Below are 23,276 nucleotides of genomic sequence, written 5' to 3' on the forward strand. Positions count from 1 at the left end.
ATGGGCGATGGATTAGTATTATAGGGGTATTTTTCGTAAAAAAAAAAAAAAAAGTTATTTGAGGCCGGAACTCTGCTTTAATAAAGTGTAGATTTGCATACCTCCCAGCTTTTTGAGATGGGAATGAGGGACACCTTTTAGCAAAAGTATGTAGTCATAGGACACACCCCCCGCCCCACCCCCCTTAAAGGAGAATTACACACAGAAAAAGTATTGGTTAAACCAACAAGTGCAGCAATTTAGAAATTGGATGAAAGGTTTAGCACTGGAAACACTTTTTAAAATATAAATTGGGCATTTCATATACAACTATATGGATCAGATCAAAATGAGGGACAAATGAGGAGGCAAGGGGGACAGAGGGACTTTGTTCCAAATCAGGGACAGTTGGGAGCTATGGATTTGTACAAGAGGTAAATGATAGGGGTGTACAGTATTTATGAACTGTAAAGGAAGCGTTTTATGTCTCTTGACTGACTGGCCCTGATGAACAGCTAGCTGGGCAGGGTACTAATAGTGTGATCTCCAGTAAAATCGGGGATTGGACTTTAATATCATGTAGTGATCGCAGCACCGTTGGAACTGTCACTTCCATTACAGCTACATACACTTCCGCTTTGCAGTCACGTGATCTATGAGGTGGTCACACAATGAGGATTGGCTCTTGGAGGGTCAGGTGATCTGTGGAGAGGTCTGAGAATTAGTTTCGGTTTCTAGGAAGAAGAGATATATAACTGTAGAACGAGAGGACGGAATACGGATCCCGCTATTGGACTCGCCTAACACCTGGCTGTAACTAGGCGGCTGCTTGTGTGAAGGTAAGTACAATACATTGCTCTACGGGTGCAGGTTTATGATGTCACAACAGATAAGGGTCGCACGTTAGTGTGATGTAATCATTACACTGCTGCCATCACATGGCGAGTGGCCGATCACTGGAATTCTCTAATCCAGGGCTCAGATCTCACTGGCATGGCTATGGGAAAGTCCCATATGATGTCTGCTGCCACATACATTTTTGCACGTGTTTAAAAATATAAATGTAGAAGTTTACATACCCCCCCCCCCTAAAATAAAATAAAATAAACTTTATATATTTTTTAAAGGGCCAGTTCTTATTAAATTTGGTCCAGTGCGCTTATTTTTTCTTTATTTTTTTTTTAAATCAAAAATGCATTAAAATTTGGGTTACAGTAAACCCCTGTCCTGTCGCGGTTCAATTTTCGCGGTCCCGGTATATTGCGTTTTTTTTTTTTTTCTGTAAGACCTATTACTATTGTTTTATTAATTAAATCATTGATCATTCAATATTTTTGTTTTCCATTGCTCTTGCTCTGCCTCTCAGTATCTTTTATGTGTTTAAGGCTAGGTTTCCACTAGTGCGGCTACGAAGTCGTGCTACTTCTAGCACGACTTCGTAGCAAAAGTAAACCGCGGCTTCAGTTAGACTTGTCCCTCATATATAGAGGGAAGTCGCGCTCAAAAGTAGTACACGATTTACTTTTGAGGTCGCGGCAACTGAAGCCGCGGCAGTGGAAACGGGCCCCATTGAAAACAATGGGTTTTGACTTGCTGTGCGACTTGACATGTGTCAAGTCGCACCGCAAGTCGCACTAGTGGAAACCGAGCCTTAATGGGTTTCTATAAAAGTGTCTTTAAAGACCTTTAAAATGCTTTTAAAAGTACAGTGAAAGTTATAAAAACATTCCTAGGGTGTATTTAAATAGGAAATTTCTATTTTGCGGATTTTCACTTTCACTTATTGCGGGTGGGTCTGGAACTTAACCTCAGCAATGGAGGGGGGGTTTACTGTATATGTTTTTTAAATGGCGTAGTTCACACCAGTGCGTTCCAGAAAAAAAAAAAAAAAAAAGTCGCACATGCCGCATTTTCTCTGCACTGAACTGTACTGGAGCACAGAATAATGCATCAAAAATGCACTGGAACACACGTGTTCTTATTTAAGGGGGAAAAAATGCACTGGAACACACGTGTTCTTATTTAAGGGGAAATAAATGCACTGGAACACACGTGTTCTTATTTAAGGGGGGGGGGGGATAATGCACTGGAACACACATGTTCTTATTTAAGGGGGGGGGGGGATGCACTTGAACACATGTTCTTATTTAAGGGGGGGGGAGGGAATGCACTGGAACACACATGTTCTTATTTAAGGGGGGGGATGCACTGGAAAACACGTGTTCTTATTTAAGGGGGGGGGGGGGAATGCACTGGAACACACATGTTCTTATTTAAGGGGGGGGGGGAATGCACTGGAACACACATGTTCTTATTTAAGGGGGGGGGGGATGCACTGGAAAACACGTGTTCTTATTTAAGGGGAAATAAATGCACTGGAACACACATGTTCTTATTTAAGGGGAAATAAATGCACTGGAACACACATGTTCTTATTTAAGGGGGAAAAAATGCACTGGAACACACATGTTCTTATTTAAGGGGGAAAAAATGCACTGGAACACACTAGGGATGCACCGAAATGAAATTCTTGGCCGAAGCCGAATACAGTAAACCCCCTTCCATTGCGGGGGTTACGTTCCGGACCCAGCCGCGAAAAGTGAAATTCCGCGAAATAGAAAAACCCTATTAAAATGCATTGTAGGCATGATTTTTTTACGGTCACTGTACGTGTAAAAGCATTTTAAGGTCTTTAAACACACTTTTAAAACAATAGAAACTCATTTAAACACATAAAAGATACTTAGAGACAGAGCAAGAGCTATGAAAAACACAAAAATCTTTCATTTTTAATGATTTATATAGTAAAATAACATTACAAAAAAAACCGCGAATTACCGGGACCGCAAAAACTGAACCGCGATGTAGCGGGGGATTACTGTAATAATGAAATGCTTGGCCGAAGGCCGAATACCGAAGGGACACGGCCGACACAGATTCTCCCCGATGCGCGCTCGCGGGAGCGCGCGGGGAGAGTCTTTCAAGTCCGCGCTGCAGCCGTATATAGGCTGTAGCGCGGATGGGAGGGAGTTAAAAACTTCATTGTTCGGCAAAATTTATTTGGCCTATTTACTTATTCGGCCGAACCCCGAAAGTGCTTTTTTTGGCTATTTTCGGCCGAATAATTTCGGTTGCCGAACATTCGGTGCATCGCTAGAACACACATGTTCTTATTTAAGGGGGGGGGGGAATGCACTGGAACACACATGTTCTTATTTAAGGGGGAAAAAATGCACTGGAACACACATGTTCTTATTTAAGGGGGGGGGATGCACTGGAACACACATGTTGTTGTTATTTAAGGGGAGAAAGAAAAATGCACTGGAACACACATGTTCTTATTTAAGGGGGAAAAAATTCACTGGAACACACGTATTCTTATTTAAAGCCCCGTACACGCGTACCGAATGTCGGCTGAACGATCGGCCGTCTTTTGTCCGGTGCTATCCTGTCGGCTGAAAAGTGCTAAAGACTGCACACGAATTTTGTCGGCCAACAACAGCCGACTGCAGAAGTGATGTCATGTGATGGTTAACTTTCCGTGTGTTTTTTTTCTTTTCTGAGCATGCCCAGTCTTGCTAATCTGCTGTTTGTCGGCCGAATTCTGTACTGACCAGCGAACAATCGGCCGTTCTGGTGACGGCCAACAAATATTTTAAAGTCTGCACTACAGATTCTGTTCGGCCGAAAATGCGCTGTCGGAAGCATCATACTAACAAGCCGACAATCAGCTGATCGTTTGGCGGCCGAATATTTACGGCCGACAATCGCTACGTGTGTACGGGGCTTAAGAGGGAAAAAATGCACTTGAACACGCGTGTTCTAATTTAAGGGGGAAAAGTGCACTGGAACACATGTGTTCTTATTTAAGGGGGAAAAGTGCACTGGAACACACGTGTTCTTATTTAAAGCGGTTGTAAACCCAAAGTTCAAAAAAAAAAAAAAAAAAAACCTGCAAGACAAAGGCATAATGAGCTAGTATGCATCGCATACTAGCTCATTATGTATTACTTACCTTAGAACGAAGCCCCGACACGGACCCCCGGACATCGCTGCGGGCGCTGCCATGATCCCTCGCCGTCTCTTCCGGGTTCGGCGGCTCCGGCGCGGTGATTGGCTGGAAGAGACGGCTCCGGCGCGATGATTGGCCGGAGCCGCAATGACGTCACTCTATGTATATATATATATATATACATATATATAATATATGTTTGGGGGTTTTAACTAGGGGTGCACCGAAATGAAAATTCTGGGCCGAAACAGAAACCGAAAATTCAGGATGCCCTTGGCCGAAAAGCGAAACCGAAAATTACTTTTTATCCCGAAATGATTTTGAAATAGTAGGCGAGGTTAATTACCCATGGTATTTGTCTTATGCAGCATGAGGGGGTTAATGTATTGCCACTGGTCACTGATGCATTAGTGGCCGACCAGTGGCAGTTAATTAACCCCTTTGTGCAGCATTAGTGGCACCAGTGTCAGTGTTAATTAACACTGGTTGCACTGACACTGGTTGCAATAATGCAGCACACTGATAATGAATATATAGATACTGAATTAATAATTAAAAGATACTGAATTAATAATTGTAATTAACAGCATGAACAACCCGGCATCCCTCCCCTGCACATTAACCATTGGAGCCCAGCCTGTGTACCTGTCCATAGCCAATAGCTCACCAGTCCAATTATTACAGCATTAGATGGGGTAATTAATCTGGAATGTGTGTATCTGTATGTGGGGGGAGGCTTAATTATTTCTGAAATCTTAGGGCTCTTTCACACGGTCCGCCTCCGTAGGCAGATCCGTGTTGCTCAGCAGGGATCGATCCGCGATCCCCGCTGAGCCGGCGGATGACAGCTCCGTCTCCGCTTGCAGAGCGGAGAGGGAGGTGTCTCAGCACCCGCTGCCCTCTATGGGGGATCGGATGAGAGCGGACCGCTTGTCCGCTCTCATCAGATCCGCTCCGCTCCGATTACTGAACGGATGGAAAAATAGGGTTTCCATCCGTCCAGATTTCAGCACAGGATCGGATGCGGATGGCAGCGGGTGTCAGCGGAGGTGTCTCCACTGACACCCGCTGCCCCATAGAGCTGCATGGAGGATCCGATCAGATCCGCCTAAAAAACTGACAGGCGGATCTGATCGGACCGCCCGTGTGAAAGAGCCCTTATTCTTTTTTTTTTTTTTAAGGGGAAAAAGGTGGAGGGGTAATATTGATTTTGAGGTAATTACTTTTAATATCATCTCTATTAGGCTGCTGCTTGATGAGAGCAAGGAGAGAGAGAGCGAGAGATTCCGCAGCACAGGTGGGTGGAGCCATTCTGCAATAGGCGTGGAGGGGGACGAGGAAGATGCTCCTCCACTCTTTATTCTGGGTCCTCTCCTCTGGACGTCACTGGTTGCTAGACGCCAGTCGGCTGGCCATCCTAGCAACCAGTGTAGCTCAGAATAAAGCGCCCGGCAGAGGAACAAAGCAGAGATACTGCCTGACAACTTTGTTATAGATATTAGCGGCCGCTCGCACTTCACCTGCGCTTCGCTCCCCTTCCTCACGGGGCCCATTAATTTTCGGCATCTTTTAACTTTTTTTTATCTGAAAATTTTGGTTGCCGAAATTTCCGTGCACCACTAGTTTTAACTAACTTTCTAGCAAAAAAATACTGATTTTAACTTGTAAGCAACAAGTGTCAGAAAAAGGCTTTGGCTCCATTCACACCTGACCGGATCATTTTTGGGTGTTTTTTTTTTGGGGCGTTTTTCAGGCGTTTTTTTGCAGGTGTTTAAAGGCAGGCATTGACATCTAACGAAAACGCTTGTAATCTGCCAAAAAAGAAACGCATGTACTTTTTTTAGCTTGTAAAATTGTACAAGAAAATTTAACATGTATGGCCAGCCTTAGTCTTTAAGAGGTTAAACTGTCCTCTACAGATGGAAGTTCATTCCTTTGATCTAAAAGAACAAAATGATAACTATAAACAATGTTTTACAATGTATCTTGCAGCCTTAGCAATGTTGATTAAAGCGGAGTTCCACCCAAAAGTGGAACTTCAGCTCATTTGCTTCATCGCCCCCCCCCCCCTTCCGGTGCCACATTTGGCACCTTTCAGGGGGGAGGGGGTAACGGGTACATGTTTTTGACAGGTACCCTTCCCCACCTCTGGGATACGGCGCCGTCCCTCGGAAGCTCGGCCCCCTCCTCCGACGCAGAGTCAACAGGAATGTGCAGCGTGCTTTGCACATGCTCAGTAGGGACCCACCCATGAAGACGCAAGGCTTCACTGCCGGGTTCCTTACCGGCAATGGCGGCAGCATCACCCGACAGCCGATGGAAACATCGGTTGCGGTGCCGTTACGCTGGACTCCAGGACAGGTAAGTGTCCTAATATTAAAAGTCAGCAGCTACAGTATGTGTACAGTATGTGTAGCTGCTGACTTTTAATTTTTGGAGGGGGAGGCGGAACTTTGCTTTTAACATTTGAGGCTCTTTTTTTACAGATGTGAGTGAGCAGAGAACAGCACTGTATGAATCAAGGACGTGCCATTTTAAGATCATGGGGGGGGAGGTGAATCAAGATCGCAATTTTATTTATTTTTTTTTTTTTAAGATTTAATAATTAATTATTTTTTAAAGATTAATTGTGCAGCTGTAATCCAGAGTGAGTATTTGTGGTGTGAACCATAGGCAAGAATGCATTCGGAGTGCGTTTTAATGGTGTGAACCGACCCTCAAAGCAGAGGACCTGTAGATTTAACCACTTTACCACTAGAGCATTTTGCTGTCTTACGTCTGGGCCACTTTTTGCGATTCGGCGCTGTACGACTTTAACTGACAATTGCGCAGTCATGCGACGCCGTACCCAAACGAAATTTACGTCCTTTTTTTCCCACAAACGGAGCTTTCTTTTGGTGGTATTTGATCACCTGTGCGATTTTTACTTTTTGCGCTATAAACGAAAAAAGAGCGTTTATTTTGAAAAAATAACAATATTTTTAACATTTTTTTATATGAAATTCCCTCCAAAAAAGATGTAAAAACCAATTTTTTTTTTTAATTTTTGGCCAATTTGTTTTCTGCTACCCATGTTTGGTAAAAAAAATTGCAATAAGCGTATTTTGATTGGTTTGCGCAAAAGTTATTGCGTTTACTAACAAAGGGAAAGATTTATGTCATTTTTGGTGTTTTTTTTTTTTAACGAGTAATGGCGGCGATCTGCGATTTTTTTTTTTTTTTTTTTGCGGGACTGCGACATTGCGGCGGACAGATCGGACCGTTGACTGACATTTTTGACACTTTTGGGGTATCAGTGACATTACTACAGTAATCAGTGCTATACATATGCACTGTTACTGTAAAAATGACACTGGCAGTGAAGGGGTTAATTTTATTGGAGAGGGAGGGGTTAATGTATGCCTGGTGCTTACTGACGTGTGGGGGGGGAGGTGTCTGTGTGAGACAAGGACAGATCGGATGTCCAGCTATGCTGAACAGTCCGATCTGTCACTCCCTGTCACTGAGGAGATCCGCCCGCTTGTGTTTACACAGGCGGGCGGATCTCCACACTAGATCCCTGACGATTGGGGCAGAGCAGCGGCGATCGCCGCTGCTCCTCCCCTGGCCCGACTCCCGCTGTGAATGAAAACAGCGGGAGCGCGCCTCCGGCGGCGCACGAGCGCCGCCTACAGGGGAGGAGTCTGGCGACGTAGGTCTACGTCGTCAGACCTACAAGAGCCACTTTGCCGCAGTACTATTCAAGTACTTAGCGGTAAAGTGGTTAAAGAAAAAAAATGGTAATTGTAATTTTTTGCATTTGCACATCTTTATTTCAGTATAAAATACACTTGGGGCTCTTTCACACGGCCGCTCCGATTTTTTTTTTTTTTTTTATTCCGCTGCGGCACTTTTTTTTTTTTTTTCACGGACATGGATGACACTTGTGTCATCCGCTCCATATGTCCGCATGTCCTCCCATCCGTTTGCGGATGATATACGGACATAATGCATGTCTATGGGGATTGCAGATGACACCGCTGACATCAGATTTTGCTTCCTTTCCGCTTTTTAAACGGAAGAAAAATAGGGTTCTCTTCTGTTCCAAAAAACGGAACAGAACTGAAAGGAGGAAAATCGGATGTCAGTGGATGGTCATCCGCTGACATCCGCAATCCCATTGACATGCATTATGTCTGTATATCATCCGAAAAAAAATGGGATGAAATACGGACATACGGAGCGCCTGTGTGAAAGAGCCCTTATCTTAAACGTATTGCTGCGCTAAGCTCAAATAATTAGTACAATATATAATATAGAACCAGAAGCAGCTAACACAAAGATTCTGAATAAAAATCATTAAGCAATATAAGTGAAGGTGTAGCGCTAGTCCATAACAGGGGCAATCAAGTCCATGGAAAATATAATAAAGAATCCACGTGAATAATACAGTTCACACCAGCAAGCCTAAGGCCCCTTTCACACTATCCGTCCGTCGGACGGACTCCGTTTATCTCAGCGGGAGATCGGCGGATCGGCAGAACAGCAGGAGAATGACAGCTGTTCTCCGCGCTGTGTGCGGAGACACAGCTGTCAGAGCCCCATACATCTCTATGGGGGAATCTGATGGGAACGGATCATCCGATCCCATCCGCTGGACGGATGGAAAATAGGGTTTCCATCCGTCCAGATTTGAAGGATCATGTCTCCGCTGACATCCGATGCCCCATAGGGATGCATGGGGGGACCGTTCAGATCTGCCAAAAAAACTGACAGGCGGATCTGAACGGCCTGTGTGAAAGGGGCCTTATGGCGCTTTTCCACTGCATGGAACCGAACGGTTTGGCGCGCTTTTGTGCTTTTCCACTGCTGGTACCGCATGGTATAGTGTAGGAATGGTTTGGTACGGGACGGTACGGCGGCGCTTTTCCACTGCATGGAACCGAACGGTACGGCACAGTACGGCTCTGAAAAAACAGTACCTACTCGATTGTGGTTCCAACAGGTACCAAACTGGTACCATATCCCACAATCCTTTGCATGCAGTCAATACTAGCCACTGATTGGTCAGAGAATCCCACCCACCCCGTTGTTATCCCACCCAGTTAGCTTTAGTACTACTTTAGTGGAAAAGCAAACCATACCGTACCATGCGGTACTAGCAGTGGAAAAGCAAACCGGGCCAAGCAGGGCCGAGTAGAGCCGAGCCGGTACTTGCAGTGGAAAAGTGCCATTTTTAGTGCAGGGAGATGGAGATCCACCACCAGGTACTCATCAATACACTCTTAAAGATTGGTTAGACCTAAACAGGTCATATATCGCAGGTAGCAGGTAACCGAGACCAGGGCTCTAATGCACAAAAATAAATCTCTCCCAGCTTGTTGCTCTACTTCGGAAGTAGAGAGAAGACTTTGCTAGAAGTGGCAGCAGAGGAGTGAGAGGAATAATGAGTGACATCGCTGGCTATTGCAACAAGCTGGGAGAGATTTCCTTGTGTATCAGAGCCCTGGTCTCGGTTACCTGCTACCTGCAATATATGACCTGTTTAGGTCTAGCCATCTGGTAAAAGTGTATTGATGAGTACCTGGTGGTGGATCTCTATCTCCCTGCACTAAAAGGCTTGCTGGTGTGAACTGTATTATTCTTTATTATATTTCCCATGGACTTGATTGCCCCTGTTATGGACTAAAATACACTTAGGCTAGGTTCACACATATTTAGATTGCAGTTGATGCATTTTTCTGGTGTGTTTTGCGTTTGTTTGACACACGATTTTGATGTGTTTTGGGTTTTTGGGAGGTGTCTGTTGTCATGAAGGAGAAACGCATCAAAAACCCAAGCACTGCATTTTTGATGCATTTCTGTTGTGTTTCCATTGAAGTCTATGGAACTAAAAACCCAGCCTGCTGCGGGCAAAAAAGTCCCTGACCCTTTTCAAAAAACACATCGTTTGAAAACTTAGATATGAACGTGACCCATAGGAAATCATGTTAAATGGACTGTAGTGTATTTCTGCCAAGCTGAAAACGCCCAATGAAGCACGGGGGGACCTTGAAACATCTAGGATGACAGCAATGAGGGTAATGGAGCTCACTTAAAATATACCGCTAATGGGTGCAAGACCCCTCTAGTGCTACTGACATTAAACAGGTACTCTTTTCTTTTTATACAGGATTGTGTGATCTGCCATTTTTTGCAGTAAACTCACTGCTTGGTAGAAAAGTAATTGTTACAAATAGCTTCCATTTGTAAATGTTCTGTTTTTCACCAGGTCCTAAAGATGCATTTGTTCCTGATTCTCTCCTGCCTGGTAACCTGCTATGGGGAATATCAAGATGATGACTGGATTGATCCCACAGACATGCTTAATTATGATGCAGCTGCTGGCAAAATGAAGCACCATAAACAGGTATGACTGGTCAGCAATGTATTAGAGTGACACTAAGGCCCCTTCACACGGGCGCACCGCCTGACGGAGTCCGTTCTGCTCAGCGGGGGATCGATCCGTCGATCCCCGCTGAGCAGGCGGGTGACAGCTGTGTGCAGAGAGGGAGCTGTCAGATCCCCGCTGTCCTCTATGGGGAGGATCGGATGAGAACGGACTGCCTGTCCATTCTCATCCGATCCTCCAGAGGGATGGAAATCAGGGTTTCCATGCATCTGGATTTCACTGACAGGATCGGATCGGATAGCAGCGGGTGTCAGCAGAGATGTTTCCGCTGACACCCACTGCCCCATTGGGATGCATGGAGCACCCGATCAGGTCCGCCTGAAAAACTGACAAGCGGATCGGATCAGATCGCCCGTGTGAAAGGGGCCTAAGTGATCTACCAAGTGTCTGAAGACAGACCTATTTTTGCCCCAAGCATCACATATTTTACAGCTTACTTGCTGTTTATTGGCAGGTAAACCAGACAAAAGAAAAAAGCAAAGTGGACTGAAAGCTTTCAGAAAAATAGAGTTTATTGTTCAAAAATATATCCGAAACCAAATTTTTTTTTCTAATCGTCCTCCACAGCAGCATCTAAGAGATAGGCTCCTCCCACCTGAAACAGGAAACACAATAGTCCACCATTATAAAAACTAGGGATGCACCGATCCGATATTAGGATCGGATATCGGCGCTGATACTGCCACAATAGCTGGATCGGGGGATCGGTAACATTACCAGATCCACAGGCCGATCCAGTTTTGTTGCAGCAGAACCTACCGCGGTGTCTGCTAAATGTCGGCTCAGCCGTCCCTTATTTGCACGGAGCCGCTACTTCCTGTATAGGGCCGGCTCACAGGCAGAGTGATATCAGATGCACTCCGCCTGTGAATGGAGGAGCCGTACACATGAAGCAGCGGCTTTGCTCTGTACTGCAGCCGCATGCTTTATGTATGTAGTTCCGGATCGGTACCGGTATCGGCATATACAATGCCAGATATCGGTATCGGGACAAAAAAAAGTTGGATCGGTGCACCCCTAATAAAAACGTCAGTTATACCTTCTGCCTCAGTTTGATTGTGTTTCCCCCAGATCCACAGGAGCTGCAACTGTTTTTATTATTTTCCCAGTGTCTGTGCTAGCTGCAGGGGACTCCCTGGCCAGCCTCTCATACAGCCCAGTGGGCTTTGGGTAGTGCAGGATAGGGGCAGCATGTTGGGGTAAGCTGGCCTCTGCCTGAGGTTTCATCCCTACTGAGGGGTATGCAAACCCCCCCCCCAGCTGGAAAGGATGTCAATGGCATCTCCCCCAAAAGTCTGCACCTGGATTGAGCCAGCTAATTGGTCACTGCATCCTCCCAGGCACTGGCTGTCCAGGGGCCATACCTCTGGCTGACAGAGGAAACAGGCGGCCCACGCTGCTGGAGGAGCAAAATGGTGGCGGGCGCATCATTTCCAAAGCCTCACAGCACTTCCGGTCCGCAGCCATCTTGGAGAAAGCGGAAGTTGGGCAAAGGAGCGGGCAACTTCCGCTGACGTCACTTCCGGGCAGCAGCACGAATTTCAAAAAGAAAAGACAAAAAAGAGAAAGATGGATGGGCTCTCTTCCCTAAGGAAGTAGCAGACTATATGGATACCAGGAGAGCAGATGGCAGTGCAGGTACATCCACCAACCTGCATGGAGTCACCTGGAGGCGGGGCTGGAGCTTTGCAGGAAGCAGTTAAAAGACCCCTATGCAGGTTTTTTTCTGAGGCTGACCATTTTGGATGCTTCCCCATCCTACCCTGCAGATCCTGCCTGTTAGGACAGCTCCAAGGTAAGCCAGGGCCCTCTGGAGTCTCCTCTAACTTTACCTCAGTACAAACAGTTATTCATGTTTTGCGTATGGCAACCACCCATCTCACTGGGTCCTTTCTGCTTATTTGCAGACAAAGACCCCAGGAGAGAAAAGGGCAAAGACCAGCGGCAAGGCATGTGCCTCTTGTGTTTACAGGTTTCCTCCAGAATGGAAAAAAACATTATGCCAAAAATGCATCAACAAAATGGTGGCCAATGAATCACAGGGGTTCCTTTAAAGACATGCGCAACTCCTTCAAGAAGGAAATTAAGAGCACGATTGGGCCACTACGTTCGACCATAGACAAGCTGGAGGTTCCAACAATTTCCAGCCAGACCAGCACCCCATCTACCAGCAATCCATCCGTCCCCTCGTGCAGCGGGGGAAGAGGTGCACCCGCACTGTGTTTGCAATCTGATGCGGGTGTCAATACAAAGCTAATGACACCCCAAACTGATCGCGAAAGGAAATGCGATTTGCCTGCACCAGATCACGCCAGATCGCATGCTATAAAAGGACCATGCAATCTGGTTGCAGTGAGGCTCCAAAAAAGGTGTCTGCGTGTCTTTGGTTCGATGCGGTGCAATTTGAGCCCATTCAAATTGCACTGAACTGAATTGCACGTGAATCGCACATGAATGCGGTGCATTTCTGTGCAATTCACATGCGGGTTATAGTGTGAACTAGGGCTAGGGCTCAATTCGCACCTAATGCATGTTGCTTTTATGCATTTCTGTAGTTCTTTTTGCTGGGCTTTCCAAGTCTTTTTTACAGTGATATGCGTTTTTTTTTTTAATGTTTTTTTTTTTTTTTATTATTATTATTTATTTCGAAAATTTGTTGTTGGGCAGAATTAAAAACGCAAAATCGCAGTTTAAACCGCAATACTTGCATTTTGGATGCAGGTCCAATGAAGTCTATTACATGCAAAACACTATATTTTGCAGGAAAAAAAGTCCCTGACCCTTTCCAAAAACGCAGAGGCACCTGCCCCAAAAAAACAAAGTTATTTATCATTATGTCAAGTTGTTGTGCAGATGCGAATTGTATTCCTTAGAGGCCAAATTCACCTTTTTAGTAAAAAAAAAACGGTCTTGCTGATATGTTTTTTTTCTTTAATTTTTTTTTTTTTTTTTAGTTTGCGCTTGACGTATACTTTAAATCTCCTAAGTTAGACCGTAGACACACAATTGAAATACAAATATGTAAACTGTTTTGCTTGCCAAAGGATTTGTAGTTCTGACTTGTAATTAGACTTGTGATCTAGGTACCTGTGCTCAGATCCCGGACCTCTCTGCAAACAACACTTCACTTAGCTCCGTCTCTGCAATGTGTGCAGAGAGGGAGGTGTCAGACACCCGCTGCTCTCTATGGGGGAATCGGATGAGAATGGACCGCCTATCCGTTCTCATCCAATCCCATCCAATCTGATCTGCTGGACGGATGGAAAATAGGGTTTCCATCTGTCCGGATTTCACGGACAGGATCGGATGCGGGTATCAGCGGATAGGTCTCCGCTGACATCCGCTGCCCCATAGGGATGCATGGAGGATCCGATCAGGTCTGCCTAAAAACTGACAGGCGGATCTGATCGGATCGTTCGTGTGAAAGGACCCTTAAAGTGATTAAGTCTCGTGTTTTTTTTTTTTTTATTAATAACAAGCATGTTATACTTACCTGCTCTGTGCAGTGAATTTGCACAGAGCAGCCCAGATCCTCCTCTTCTTGGGTCCCTCTTCGTTGCTCCTGGCCTCTCCTTCCCTTTCTTTTTTAACCACTTTACCACTGGAGGATTTTGCTGTCTTACGTCCAGGCCACTTTTTGCGATTCGGCACTGTGCGACTTTAACAATTGCGCGGTCATGCGTATACAAACAAAATTTACGTCCTTTTTTTTACCATAAACAGAGCTTTCTTTTGGTGGTATTTGATCACCTGTGCGATTTTCATTTTTTGCGATATTAATAAAAAAAAGCGACAATTTTGAAAAAATAACAATATTTTTCTACTTTGACAGTTAAAAAATATCCAATATATTCAATTTTTGTCATATATTTAGGCCAAAATGTATTTAGCTACATGTCTTTGACAAAAAAATTCTCAATGAGCGTATTTGTAACCGCTTTAAGACCGGAAGATTTTACCCTATTCCTGACCAGGCCATATTTTGCGATTCGGCACTGCGTTAATTTAACGGACAATTGCGCGGTCGTGGGATGCTGTACCCAAATTAAATTTATGTCCTTTTTTCCCCCACAAATAGAGCTTTCTTTTGGTGGTATTTGATCACCTGTGCGATTTTTACTTTTTGCGCTATAAACAAAAAAAGCGACAATTTTGAAAAAATAACAATATTTTTCAAAATTTTTTTATATGAAATTTCCCCCCCCCCCCCCCAAAAAAATGTAAAAATCTAAATTTTTTAACATTTTGGGACAATTTGTTTTCTGCTACATATTTTTGGTAAAAAAAAAATCGCAATAACTGTATTTTCATTGGTTTGCGCAAAAGTTATCGCAGCTACTAACTACGGAAATTTATGTCATTTTTATTGGGTTTTTTTTTTTTTTAACTAGTAATGGCGGCGATCTGCGTTTTTTTTTTTTTTTTTTCTGCGGGACTGCGACATTGCGACAGACAGATCGGACCCTTGACTGACATCTTTGACACTTTTGGGGTTACCAGTGACATTACTACAGTAATCAGTGCTATAAATATGCACTGTTACTGTAAAAATGACACTGGCAGGGAAGGGGTTAACTTTTATTGGTGATCAAGGGGTTAATGTATGCCTGGTGCTTACTAACGTGTGTGGGGGGAGGGGACTATGTGACACGGGCACAGATCGCAGGTTCAGCTATGCTGAATCCTGCAATCTGACCCTGCCTGACACTTAGGAGATCCGCCCGCTTTGTTTACACAAGCGGGCGGATCTCCACACTCGATCCCCGACGATCGGGGGAAGAGCGGCGGTGATAACCGCCACTCCTCCCCTGGCCCGACTCCCGCTGTAACTGAATACAGTGGGAGCGAGCCTCCGGCGGCGCACGCTCGCCACCCACAAGGGGAGGAGTCCAGCGACGTAGGTCTACGTCGCTGGACGATAACAAACCACTTTGCCGCAGTAGTACCCATGTGAGCGGTTGGAAAGTGGTTAAGGGTAGGGATGCACCGAAATGAAAATTCTGGGCCGAAACCGAAAATGCAGGATGCCCTTGGCCGAAAACCGAAAATGACTTTTTTTTTCCCCCCAAATGATTTTAAAATGGATTGAACAGGGGCATACGACAGAAACAGGCAGCGATGTACACCTGTAGTTAGTATGTAGTATATGTACTGTTACGGGTTGGCAAGTGGCTAATTTAACCACTTTAGCCCCGCTCACATGGAGGCTACTGCGGCAAAGTGCCGCGATCCCGTCCAGCGACGTAGACCTACGTCGCTGGACTCCGCCCCTTGTGGGTGGCGCTCGCGCGCCGCCGGAGGCTCGCTCCCGCTGTGTTCATTCACAGCGGGAGTCGGGCCAGGGGAGGAGCAGCGGCGATTGCCGCTGCTCTGCCCCGATCGTCGGGGATCGAGTCTGGAGATCCGCTCGCTGTGTGTAAACACAGTGGGCGGATCTCCATAGTGACAGGGAGTGACAGATCGGAGTGTTCAGCATAGCTGGACATCCGATCTGTCCTTCTGTCACACAGTCACCTCCCCCCCCCACACGTCAGTAAGCACCAGGCATACATGAACCCCTCCCTCTCCAATAAAATTAACCCCTTCCCTGCCAGTGTCATTTTTACAGTAACAGTGCATATATATAGCACTGATTACTGTAGAAATGTCACTGGTACCCCCAAAAGTGTCAAAAATGTCAGTCAAGGGTCCGATCTGTCCGCCGCAATGTCGCAGTCCCGCAAAAAAAATCACAGATCACCGCCATTACGCGTTAAAAAAAAAACACCAAAAATTACAGAAATCTTTCCCTTAGTTAGTAAACGCAATAACTTTTGCGCAAACCAATCAAAATACGCTTATTGCGATTTTTTTTTTTTTTACTAAACATAGGTAGCATAAAACAAATTGGCCAAAAATTAAAAAAAAATTTGATTTTTACATTTTTTTGGGGGGGAATTTCATATAAAAAAATGTGAAAAATATTGTTATTTTTTCAAAATAAACGCTCTTTTTTTGTTTATAGCGCAAAAAGTAAAAATCGCACAGGTGATCAAATACCACCAAAAGAAAGCTCTGTTTGTGGGAAAAAAAGGACGTAAATTTTGTTTGGGTACAGCGTCGCACGACCGTGCAATTGTCAGTTAAAGTCGCACAGCGCCGAATCGCAAAAAGTGGCCTGGACGGAAGACAGCAAAATCCTCCGGTGGTAAAGTGGTTAATTACCAATGATATTTGTATTATGCAGCATGAGGGGGTTAATGTATTGCCACTGCTGGTCACTGATGCATTAGTGACCGACCAGTGGCAGTTAATTAACCCCTTTGTGCTGCATTAGTGCAACCAGTATCAGTGTTAATTAACACTGGTTGCACTGATACTGGTTGCACTAATGCAGCACAAAGGGGTTAATTAAGTACCACTGGTCGGTCACTAATGCATCAGTGACCAGCAGTGGCAATACATTAACCCCTCATGCTGCATAATACTAATACCATTGGTAGAGTATCATCAGTATAGTATAGCAGGGCTGCTCCACTCTATTTAAACCAGCTGTGCAAGATTAAGTCAGTAAAAGTGACAGAAGACAGCAGCACATCCAATTTCCAAAATAAAAATTGTCTTACAAACAGTTAACTGCTCAAGATTAGTGGAGTTCAGTAAACAGGTAATGGGTTTGTGAAACTTCTAACCTGAACCAACAGTAAATCCTCCAAAAATAAAATAAAAAAACTCATGCAGCACACAGAGGTCAAACTAGCTGAATGGAAGCTGAAATGGTTAACAGCCATGTGTTCCTGCAGTGTCTTCATCTTATCAGTGTTATCAGGCAATGCACAGCTCAGGGAGATAAAACATAAGCAGTGAGGGGAGAGGAGGTTAATCAGTAACCTGCACAATGCCTGAATACACCGCTATCTGGAACACACTGCAGCCCACCAGCATTCCATGTGACATTGCTCTAATTCTAGTCATACCTTCAAGAGCCTTGCAGCTATCTCCTGGTGTTCTCAGTCAAATGTGGCGGGCGGGGGAGGAGTGTTTTACTGCATGCTGCCTGGCTGTGGATGGAAGGGAGGAGGAGCTCCACATTTCAGCCCGCCCATCCCCGACATCAGAGCTCCGATCTGACAGCTCTGCTCTCTCACTGACTCTCACTGTACTGGAAGGAGTCACACTGCAGAATGTAGTGCTACACTGTCAGCACACCGCCCCTGAATCCGGGGATAGCAGTGATAGTGGACCTGGCCGGCCAATATCAGTGGACATACATTTTCGGCATCCTTAACCCCTTATCGGCCAATATTGGATACTCACATTTTCGGCCGAAATTATCGGTGGCCGAAATTTCGGTGCACCTCTAGTTAAGGGCCCCCACACCAAGCAGCTTGCTATAGGGGCACCCAAACCGAGCTGCAGCTCTGTGTGTCCATTCGGCCCTGCCCCTCCCTCTTCTGATTGGCTAACTGACTTTGACAGCAGCGGGAACCAATGGCGCCGCTGCTGTGTCTCAGCCAATTAGGAAGGAGAGTCCTGGGTGGCTGAGGGACTCGTGAACATCGCTGGATAGAGAGGGGGCTCAGGTAAGTATTAGGGGGCTGAGGGGGGCTGCTGCACACTGAAGGCATTTTATACTAATGCATAGAATGTATTAAGATAAAAAAAAAAAAAAAACCTGCCTTTACAGCTCCTTTAAGGACCCATTCACGCAAGTTGCAGCTACCTGTGTTTTTCCATGCAGAGCGATAGTTTTCTGTGCGCCATGTTCAGACCAGAATGCATTTTCACACTGCGATCCAGAGCGGTCTGATATCAGCCAACATCTATATATAATATTGCACCACTCTGCTCGGCCCTGCATGTCACTGCATAAAAATGCAGCGCGCCATGCTTCTGTGCAAAGATATGAATGAAGTGTCTGTTTGTACTAAATTTTGTTTAAAGACTGCCCACCACACGGCCCCACCCCCCACCTCACTGCTCTCCAGCCTAAAACACCGTGGGCAGCAGCAGTTTGGGCTGCAGGACAGAGTGAATGAGCCCTTATTTGGGCAGGATTCACCCCAGCCTATGGATGGACAATGAAGAAGTAGACACACTCTGAGGTCATGCCTTGGTTCTTCCCTGAAAGCATGCCCACCGTGTTAGACTGAGAAGTGTTCAAAACAATAGTCTGTTGATTGGCTGAGACTGAACCATCCCTCTTCCAGTCTTAATCCTGCCTTTAAATGACTACAGGAGGCTAATCTCCAGTATCATCCAAGTGTTTATGTGTAGTTCACACTTTACATGTATACAGTATAAGAGCATTTATAAAAATAAAGTTCTTCTTTTAAAGTAGAACTATAGGCAAATCCTTTTTCTTTTTAAAGATTTTCAGTGTTGCTTTGCATATTGTGATATTTTTTTTCTCTTTTAGCACCACACAGAAATACCCACTCCGATTGACGATTCTAAGGAACAAGCTCCATGCACTTGCCAGTTAGATCACTTGGATTGTAAAACCAGCGCTAATAACTGGAAGCAAAAAGTAAGAGTTATATTATGTGCTTAATATTTTGTATATATACTGTAGCTACATGTTTTATTTACTTGGAATAATAACTTAATTTGTAGTAATTACAAGGCAATTTTAGCAAACTCCTCATTGTAATATTTCATCACAATATTGATGGGGGTAAAAGCAGCCCCCTGAGTAGAATTTGTGCCAATAGGTTGGACAGGTAAATCAACATGACACAACTCCAACTATTGGCTATACCCCAAAGTATACAGTAAGCCCAGTTTACATTAGTATCCTTAGGATGTCTCCCTCCACCTCTGCTGACTGAAGACCCTAAAGATTTTCTCATATTCTGCATGACCATCAATCAACAGCTACTGTAAGTGTTCTACTAGACCAGTGATGGTGAACCTTGGCACCCCAGATGTTTTGGAACTACATTTCCCATGATGCTCAACTACACTGCAAAGTACATGAACATCATGGGAAATGTAGTTCCAAAACATCTGGGGTGCCAAGGTTCGCTATCACTGTATTGGACCCTCAGATCTTGGAAGTTTACCCCAACAGCAAACATCAGCCACTTTATAGGTCAGTGCCATACTGGACCCCCAGATCTGGATTCACTGCAGCAGTCACTCTGCTTCTTTGTTATATTGGATCTCCCAAGTTAAAACCAAACCTTTTGGTCCCCTGAAAATGGTTAGTTGGCTGTGAAAGGGGAGGAGGGGGTGTTGTGTCCAACCACAGGGGAAATGTGTTATTTTCCTAACTGCCTTTTACTTAAGTTAGCCAGGGGCGTACCAAGCAGTTGGCAAAACCGGCCTCTGATAAGGGCGCAGGCCAGGGGGGCTCAAAAATCGGTTGAGCCACATCACGTTTATTCAGCGGCATAACTATAGGAGTCACAAGGGTCGCAATCGCAACCAGGCCCCGTACTGCAGGGGGCCCGTGCAGGTCCTCTGTCACGTTTGTCTACACCTCTGCCTGAGTCGGAGGCGGTCCTAGGTACAGCCTGCTAGCTGTATTCACGATGTTAACAAGTGACAAGCAGTCACCCATACCTACGACTGCCTTCCAGCTCCGCCCCCCCCCCACTCCGACTTCTGCTCCTGCTTCTTGTCTCAAGGCTGTTCCTGCCACTGGGCTGTCCCCCTCCCATCATGCTGCCCTCCCATACTGCCCCCTCATGGCACACTGTCACCTATACTTCCCTCCACTGCCCCCCCCCATACTGCCCCCTCCCATCACGCTGTCCCCCTCCAATCATGCTGCTCTCCCATACTGCCCCCTGCTGGGACACTGTTCCCCTATACTTCCCTCCACTGCCCCCCTCCCATCATGCTGCCTCCCCCATACTGGCCCCTTCTGGCACACTGTCCCCCCTATACTGCCCCCCTCTCATTATGCTGCCCACCATACTGCCCCCTCCTGGCACACTGTCTCCCTCCACTGCCCCCCTCCCATCATGCTGCTCCCCCCATACTGCCCCCACTAGGGACACTCCCTCTATACTACCCTCCACTGCCCCCTCCCATCATGCTGCCCTCCCATACTGCCCCCTATACTTCCCTCCACTGTCCCCCTCACATCATGCTGCTCCCACCACTTTGCTGTCTCCAAAGAATAAGAAGTGTCGACTGCAGTATGCCAAAAGTCATGTGGACAAACCACAGAAGTTTTCTGTGGACTGATGAAACAAAATTAGAACTGTTTGGGCCCATGGATCAACGCTATGTTTGGAGGAGGAAGAACAAGGCCTATGAAGAAAAGAGCACCTTGCCTACTGTGAAGCATGGCGGGGGGTCAATCATGCTTTGGGGCTGTTTTGCTTCTGCAGGTACAGGGAAGCTTCAGCGTGTGCAAGGTACCATGAATTATCTTCAGTACCAGGAGATATTGGATGACAATGTGATGCAGTCCGTCACAAACCTGAGGCTTGGGAGACGTTGGACCTTTCAACAGGACAATGATCCCAAGCATACCTCCAAGTCCACGGTCCATGGTTGCAGATTAAAGGCTGGAGCATTTTGGAGTGGCCATCACAGTCACCAGACTTAAATCCGATTGAGAACCTCTGGTGGGACTTGCAGTGCACAAGCAGTTGCAGTGCACAAGCCTAAGAATGTGACTGAACTGGAGGCTTTTGCCCATGACGAATGGGCGAAGATACCCATAGATTGCTGCAAGACACTTGTTTAGTGGGGGTTGAATAATTTTGAACACAACTGTGTGTGTGTGTGTGTGTGTGTGTGTGTGTGTGTGTGTGTGTGTGTGTAATAAATAAATATATATATATATATATATATATCTCTATAATTTTTTTTTTTTTTTTTTTTTTGTACAACCTTTTTCCTAAAAGGAAAAAAATATTTTTACCGTAACTGAATGAATACTTGGAGAGTTATCCGTAATTGATAAAAAGCATAACATTAAAAATATTGTTTTCATATAATTTAAATACAGATTTTTATCTTTTATTATACTTGGCACCTTTAAAGAGGAAGTAAACCCTCCTCTGCAAGTTGTACCTATAGGTAAGCCTATGATAAGGCTTACCTATAGGTACTGTAAATATCTCCTAAACTTGTACCGTTTAGGAGATATTTACCTTCGATGCATCCAGTGACGTCACTTGCGCATGCGCTATGAAGGAACAGCCGCTCGCTCCGTTCCTTCAGAGCCCCGTGCCGTGACTGTCGGCTCCCGCGCACGTGCGCGGGAGTGACATCACCGCGGCTCCGGCCAATCAGATGGCCAGATGCCGCGATCCCGGAAGATGGGCGACTAGACATGTCGCCCGTCATAGAGGTGAGCGGACGGCACGTCGGGGGCTCGTTCTAAGGTAAGTATTGCATAATGAGCTAGTATGCGATGCATACTAGCTTATTATGTCTTTCTCTTGCAGGGTGTAAAAAAAAAAACCCCAAAAACGAGTTTACAACCTCTTTAAAAATGAGTTATATCAGGAAAAAATATAAAACCTATCGTGTAATGTGATACCACATTTAGACTCTCATCTGACTACTATGCTTATATGCAATATCTGTTTTTGAGTCTAAACAATTGAAAAGGGACTGTATAACCTAAACATTATCTTTAATGGATATGCAGACAATTTAAAAATGAATTGAAATTGATGTAAAAAAATAAACCACTGAAATTCTAACTGTAATGAAACTGATATATTTTCTCGCCAATGCCGCTGGAGACCCTAGGTACACTTCTGATGTTAGAAGTATCTATTACTCCCATTAATACCACTAACTAACCTACTAGTGGGACTCTAACTGCTCTATACTTCCCCCTCTGCTAATGCTTCTTTCTCTTACATCCTCCGACAGTCGCAGCCGCTCATTAGGGCTTCACAAGTGGGTAATGGCGCCCTCTGCAGGAGAAAGCTAGGCAGTTTGAAATGGTAATAATTTCTACACTGAGACACACCTCCAGGGGGCCATCCCTCAGCCATTATCCTGACACAGTTACCACTGTCTTTCAGTTTTATGCTTCCTAGCATCAGGAGTAGGCTAGGTCTTCCCAGCTGGGACCTAGTGTCTCAGTTTCTTTGTTTTTTTTTTTCTTGAAAACTGTTTTTTTCTTTGAAAATTTTGTTTTTTATTTCACTCACTATCGCTAGTTAGGGGAATTCCTGGAGGACTACAAGCGACAGCTGGATAATATAGATCCTTATGGAGTCCCAGTCTGCCACCGAGCGTTGTAGGTCATTGGTGCGCCCAGGCCTCGCAACGACAGTGCCCCTTGAGACGGGGACGAGCCTGCGGAGACCCATCTTTGCCAGGATGTCTCCACTCCGGAACGGCCGTGTGTTGCTAGCATCCTTCCTGGCTGACGACACCCCCACTCAGGGTGGGAGGTGTTACGTATCAGAGCGGTGCCAGCGTTCGCTGGACTGGTGAGTGCTTCTACCCCTGTGTCCCTGGGACTATTATCTAGATTGAATAAATCCATCTTGATGCCCGTGGAGGACTCCCCGGTGTTCAAGGATCTGGCGGACAGGCGCGTGGAGACGCTTCCCGCCACATATATTTAGTGGCGGGCTCCCTGCTTAAACCTGTGTTCGCTTCGGTGATGGTCTCTCAAGCTGTCACGGAATGGTCCTCTGGTCGCCCGGTTGTCGGCGGTCGGGGTTGCGATTCGCCGCATTATTTGGCTGAAAAGCTGGTCGGCTGACCCCGCTTCCAAAAAGACTGTGTCTGATGTCCCTTACGTGGGTGGTCGTCTTTTTGGAGACACTCTGGATGAGTTGATCAAGGGGCTTACGGGGGGGCAAGAGTACCATTTTGCCCCAAGCCTCTTGGGGAAAATCCCCCCGCGTTAGACGGGGCCCTTCTTTTAAGGCTCATCGTGGGTCC

The 23,276-nt window shown here is 45.6% G+C and overlaps 1 protein-coding gene across 4 annotated transcripts in view; it reads left to right on the forward strand.

Moving 5' to 3' along the window:
* The first annotated feature begins 747 nt into the window (after window positions 1–747).
* CLCC1 (chloride channel CLIC like 1) overlaps window positions 748–23,276 on the forward strand; it is a 154,663-nt gene continuing 132,134 nt past the window's right edge. For 2 of the 4 annotated variants that reach the window (XM_082266010.1, XM_082266013.1), the window contains exons 1-3: window positions 748–818; window positions 10,242–10,379; window positions 18,820–18,930. In XM_082266010.1, coding sequence (XP_082122136.1) covers window positions 10,251–10,379; window positions 18,820–18,930 — 240 coding nt within the window. In that variant the 5' untranslated portion in view covers window positions 748–818; window positions 10,242–10,250. Of the gene's footprint in view, window positions 819–10,233; window positions 10,380–18,819; window positions 18,931–23,276 lie in introns of those variants that run through there. The other 2 variants (XM_082266012.1, XM_082266011.1) reach the window with 2 other exon arrangements.

This window comes from Pelophylax lessonae, assembly GCF_965119305.1.
Source record: "Pelophylax lessonae genome assembly, chromosome: 8".
NCBI classification, from domain to species: Eukaryota; Metazoa; Chordata; class Amphibia; order Anura; family Ranidae; genus Pelophylax; species Pelophylax lessonae.